Source organism: Schistocerca cancellata, chromosome 1, assembly GCF_023864275.1.
Source record: "Schistocerca cancellata isolate TAMUIC-IGC-003103 chromosome 1, iqSchCanc2.1, whole genome shotgun sequence".
Classification (NCBI taxonomy): Eukaryota; Metazoa; Arthropoda; class Insecta; order Orthoptera; family Acrididae; genus Schistocerca; species Schistocerca cancellata.
The window spans coordinates 478,552,141-478,558,140 of NC_064626.1; the positions used below are offsets into that span (position 1 = coordinate 478,552,141).

Consider the following 6,000-nt stretch of genomic DNA (forward strand, 5'->3'; position numbering starts at 1 on the left):
TTATAACGATCTAATTATTTATGGGGCTCTATATCACTGCATGTGCAACAATGTTCTCGAACACTGATACCAATCGCCCTGCTAAGGAAAAAGATAATCCTGTTAAGTTCAGAGAATTAACATCGTTGATCTTACTCTCGGTATTTGGTATAACAGCTTCGTACATAGAAATAAAAGCTGTATAAAATTTGTGGTCAGCTCACGTAGTGCAAGCATAAGATATACAAAGTGACTCATTTGCACCAGGAATAGGGACAATAGCTGCTACCAACGGAACGGAAACCACAAAACCCTCTTGAGACAATTACTTGAAGCTGTTGGCACCATAGGTACCATACCAAAACACTAAAAAATCTTGAAAACACTGTACTGATTTTGACGAACATAGATGCACTTGGCAGTCAGTGCATACAGTTATAAAAATGAACAATAGCTTTTAACTTGGCTGCACACATGTGTGTATTACTCGTTATTGGTTATACATAAGCGAACCTACTCTGATATCTGTCTTCGGCAGTTCGAATTCTCGCACGAACTGAACCACTTGCTTGTAATATGGCTTTCAGTATACAAATTTACATGAAAATGTCCAGCATGGTAGGAGTGCAGTGTGTCATTCGTTCGCTTCTTAACAGACACGGTAACAAACTGCAATGGGAAACAGAAACACTTATCAATTATAAGAGGAATTTATGCTCCGGTCAACAAACCTTTGCATTTGAATAAGCAAATATATACAAGGTGTTCGGAAATTGCCATTATAAACGTCTAGGACTTGTAGAGGGAAGTGAGTACGTAACATTTTGAATAGGAACCCATGTCCGGAAGCGTAGCGTTTCCGTTCTACGACGGTTTCAGTTCAGACGTGTAACGTGTCCACGTCTGCTGAGGGCAACAGAAAAATCTCAGAGTTTCCTGTGGTATGCAGCAGGGTAGACAGTATGACGTGTACTACGCTAGTCAGTCAGTCACTTGGTGTCACTTAACGTCGTAGGCAAAGTTTAATTGGCGAGACTTCTGTAGAAACGAGGAATATCTGCATGAGTTCTGGCCGCTGCAACAGAAACTGAAGAGAGACCTGGTGGGATGGAGAGCGTGTACCAGAACATGCTTCGTAGACACAATGTCTGTTAAAACGTTGGAGGTCTTCACATCGAGCCCCTGCTGTAATGCATCGGTACTGTTCTGTACGTATAGTATGCCGGGTTGTTTCTGTTTTCGAATAATGTAAACACGTAATGTTTAAGTGTTAATACAAAAAAATGTGCTTAAGTGATAAATGGTTGTTAAGTTATGTTTCCTTTCGAATTGTCACCTAATAATTGTACTGCGTCATGGTTAATTCAAATCCTCAAGCAGAAGTGAATGAACTAAACATCTGAATTAAAACCATCGTATAACTAAAACGGTAAGTTTCCGAACATGGGTTCCTATTCAAAATATTATGCACTCACTCTCCTCTACAAGTCCTAGAAGTTTTAATGGAAATTTCCGAACAATCTGTATTTATTAAGGTAATAAATTGCGAATACATAGAAATTATGAGTCGCCAACATCTCCTTCTATTTAATCACTGGTCTTACCTTGACGTGAAGGAAAATCCTGATGTGATGTGCTACTGCAGGCTGCAAGTACAAGACAATTCAAACTTGACCTTAGAGGCATGCCTTTTCACAGGCAATATTCCCGCTTTCGTCTGTCATCCTGATACGTATATAAAACAAATTATTTTAGCTCAATGTTTATATGAGAGTGATGTAAAGGCAGTAAGAACTTAAACAGAAATAAAAAATGTGCCTAATTATTGCAAGGAATATCCTCTTGCCTTTGTATGACTTGAGCTTCCTTAACCACTTGTCAGTATGGTTAAAAACAGTAGCGATATTTGGAGATAACGTTCTGATCGACTGAACGAAAACTGTGTATTCAAATGTTGCCTAGCAGAGCTGTTGAGAAATGCACATCGTGTGTGCTATCCTGGTCCGTAACGGTTCAGTCGCCACTACTTTTCCGTGTGGATGTCTTCATATCTGCAAGCAACGGAAACTGTTACTCCCGCATTGACGTCTACCGTTAGCTCTGGTAGCGCATACTACTATTTCAGCTGTGTATAACCCTTCTATCCTAACACATTGACTTACGTTTTACGAGTTCATGCTGCTTTAACTGTAATCACTAAAGCACTAACACACTGAAATTATATTCATTTTTAAAAAGTAATTACTTTCACGTCATTGGAAGGCTCACAAGTTTGCCGAGACAAAGATGGTTAGTAGAATACAAGAGTGCATCAAAATGCGAGTCCGCGGCCCACCAAATGGACATCTTCGACTGAAACAAAAAATAAATATCTCTATTCTAAAGACTGTTTTGGGTTCCCATATAGTTCAGATGGGGAACCTCACGAATGCATTTTAAATGAGATACGCTGGTTTCCAACCTTGTAGCGTTAATTATCCAACTGTAGCTACTTACTGTATTTAGACATTCTACTTCATCATAACTGAAAACTTTATTCGCGTTTCTGAACTATCAAGGGGCATCAAATAGAACCTTAGATAACAGGAAGAAAGAATATGTCGCTCTAAAAACTCATTAAACTGAGCGAATATCAGCATCTTCAGATTAGCAGTTGGTAGTTTTCGCAGAGGAAGTTTTGATTTGGTATCAGCTTTGAAATTATTTCTATACGTTGGTTGATTTCAACTTACGTTAGATTAGCCTATTTAGAATTCAGGTTCCAAAATATTACTGCAACGAGTTACCTTTTAGTTTTATGATTCAATTTTTATTTTACATTACCGATTTCGAATCGCCCAGTGATTGGCCATCAAATGGTACTTATTTATTGCAGGTTTACAGCACTTTGCGTGTATTTAGTCATGGTCTTTGGTTTATTTATGTTTTGTAAAGCATGTGGAGGTTGTTACCTGTAGCTAAATTTGTAAAGTGTTGTAAAATTAACATCACCAGAAAACATACGTTATGTTTTCCAAAACAGTATGTGCACCAAGAACAAACTAACAGAGGCTAATAACTCTACAAGAGCCCCACAGTGCTGCAAGCATGCAATAAATATATACCAGCTGATAATAAATCGCTAGGAGATTCTAAACCGTTAATGAAAAATAAAAATTGCAGTACTTTCTGGGAACCTTTAGTCCTCACATTCGTAGTGTTCCACATCCATAATGGATAAATGTTTTAGTTAGACTTTTCCTTCAATCTTATTTCAGTAGCAGCCTTCTGAACGATTAAAGGTAAATGATTTCACGAGTGTTCCTTCGATCGTCAACCTGGCAGACAGCTATCACTCAGACCGATTGGGGGCAAGATATGCAGCTTCGATAAACTGTATCTTTTTCTGCCCCTGCTATACAAAACGAATATTTATCTGCGCTGTAAAACACTCTAATTTCCACATTATTCCAGTCCACCTCGGTGTGCCACCTGCTAGCATTGATCTACGGGGATACGGATAACAGATTGCAGCAGAATGCATTTACTGGCTAAAGACGTCAGTAGTTCATATGGTGATTGTTAACTGCACTTATGGATAACCTTTTTCTTCTCAAGCAGGAAACTTTCTTACTACAACTGTTTTCTGGTGTTCATCCGTTTCGTGAATTGTTCGCACCATTAGAAAAGTTCTTCACACCTTGTTTTACTTTCGGTATAATACAAAACATATAGAAAGGAAAAAAATGCGCAATCCCCCGTATCATAAGCAGGAAGAACACCATATGTTCAGAGCCTCTTCAGTCGAAGGAGATGCAACAAATCTGTCCCTGTCATCAGCTCAGACATATATTTGAAATAGTGTTACAGTAAAGACGACTTAGTTCAAATCGCTAAATGTCTAACATGTGCAGCGTTTTTCGTGTTCAGTATACAAGCTATTGTGTAAGAAATTGCACGCATAATGGTTAAGGTCAACTGTTGGCTTGCCTAGAACGCTTATAAATGAACTCGAGGAAACCAACCACAAGTGTACTATTTCCATTTTATGCATAGATCCTGCGCCGTGTTAAGCTAAGTTTTATGCGGATGATGATTCGAAGAGTATAAATGTCGCAACGTCTGCAAGGTACAATACCGTCTGGCCTGCAGTATTATAGTAGCTAAAGAAAAAATTTAGTTCTGAATTAGCTACAGTTGAAATGTTTTTCTATGTTCATTTTTCTCCCGTAAGAAGGTCATCTAGCATGGAACTGAAAACAAGGTTAAAGACATACATTTCGTTGTGTGTGAGCTGTACTTTGAACCAACAGCAGTCCTGGCATCCCGCAGATTCAATTAAACATGGCTCAAAGCGCAACGCTTTCGTTGCTATACGTACAGTAGCCCAGAACAGTGAGATGCATTATTTAAAAACACTTTGGACAGGTACACAAAGCATAACATAATAATCAAAAATAATAACTACAGTAAATTCTAAAAATGGTTTCACGATACTAGAGGACAACTATTCGAATGTTTCGGCCCTCGCAGTCACTTTGTTGAGTGTAAATTTAAATTATCGTATACGGCGTAATAATAGGTATGACCACAGTTGCATCGGTTTGCGTACCTACTTTCTTATTTAAACCTTGTTTACATCAAGATCCAGCTTCCCAAGGCGATTTACTAGTAGCAAGCCGAGCGCATTGTACAACAAAAAAGTACGGCCTAGTTCCCAGCTGAACGGGGGGGACCACGAGACATCGGCTGTGTGTACTCACCGGCGCTTGCTATGGCTGCGAACACGGCGACTGCGCAAGCGCAGTAGGCGAATGATGCTCGGCGCCTGGCCATGGCTGCACTGGAGGCTCCGGAGGCGCAGTGGCGGCCCGCGACGGAACGCTCCGTTAAATGCGCACTGCCCGCTGCAGGCGTACCGTACCGCAGGCCGCCGCCACAAATGCTTCCGGCGCCAAACCAGCAGCTCCGGAGACTTGCCGAGACATCAGCCTGACAGATAATGTCTCGTGACACCGCGCACCGCGCTCCTGGCACACGCAGAAGACTGGCACTCCGGTGAGCAGGTTGGACATAACATTACTCGCCCCCAGGTGACACCACGCTAACACCACCTCCAAACTTGATAATGTCATCAATTCGGCGAGGAAGACAGTCCAACGATTTCTTCTTGTATGCCACATCTAGAGGAAGTCACTAATTGATTATTAGATTCCTGAGAGTTACCAAATTGCAGGGATGTGGACTGCTTTGTTTTACTGCTTTTTCAAATAGTCCCCGTTATTAACTGTGGGTTTAAGGTCAGTTGGTTTTACGGGCCACTCGAGGTGCCATAGGAGGCTCGATTGTTCTCTAAATCAGGGACGTATGTGTGCAGTCCTGTGAACACTGCTGTTCTTATGGCGAAATAAAAGAGTGTCCACAGCATACTAATCATGAAGACGTAGAAGAAAGGACAGCAGTTGGTCCCCAAGTATGTTATAATAAACATCCTCGTTCAGGTTCGTGGTAACCTAAATGATTGACCCATGTCATGGCACAGTCTACCTGAAATAAGTCTGAAATGTTACTAGTCCAGTTTATCAATATTTTGAACAATATCCTGTCAACCTTCTGACACCACTGACACAGCTTGCATGGTTGCCACTGGAAGATTGCAGCTGACGCTCTGCGTGCTGTGTAGTAGGAATTTGATAGAGACGTTCATGTCTTTGTTTAAACAAATACACTTCTGGCCATTAAAATTGCTACACCAAGAAGAAATGCAGATGATAAACGGGTATTCATTGAACAAATATATTATACTAGAACTGACATGTGATTACATTTTCACGCCATTTGGGTGCATAGATCCTGAGGAATCAGTACCCAGAACAACCACCTCTGGCCGTAATAACGGTCTTGATACGCCTGGGCATTGAGTCAAACAGAGCTTGGATGGCGTGTACAGGTACAGCTGCCCATGTAGCTTGAACACGATACCACAGTTCATCAAGAGTAGTGACTGGCGTATTGTGACGAGCCAGTTGCTCGGCCACCATT

At 40.9% G+C, this 6,000-nt stretch overlaps 1 protein-coding gene across 1 annotated transcript in view; it reads right to left on the reverse strand.

Annotated features, from left to right (window-relative positions):
- The window catches only part of LOC126177485 (serine protease easter-like), a 65,865-nt gene extending 61,024 nt beyond the window's left edge, over window positions 1-4,841 (reverse strand). Inside the window, exon 1 of the mRNA XM_049924459.1 lies at window positions 4,722-4,841. Coding sequence (XP_049780416.1) covers window positions 4,722-4,794 — 73 coding nt within the window. The 5' untranslated portion in view covers window positions 4,795-4,841. The remainder of the gene's footprint in view (window positions 1-4,721) is intronic.
- Window positions 4,842-6,000: the final 1,159 nt, after the last annotated feature.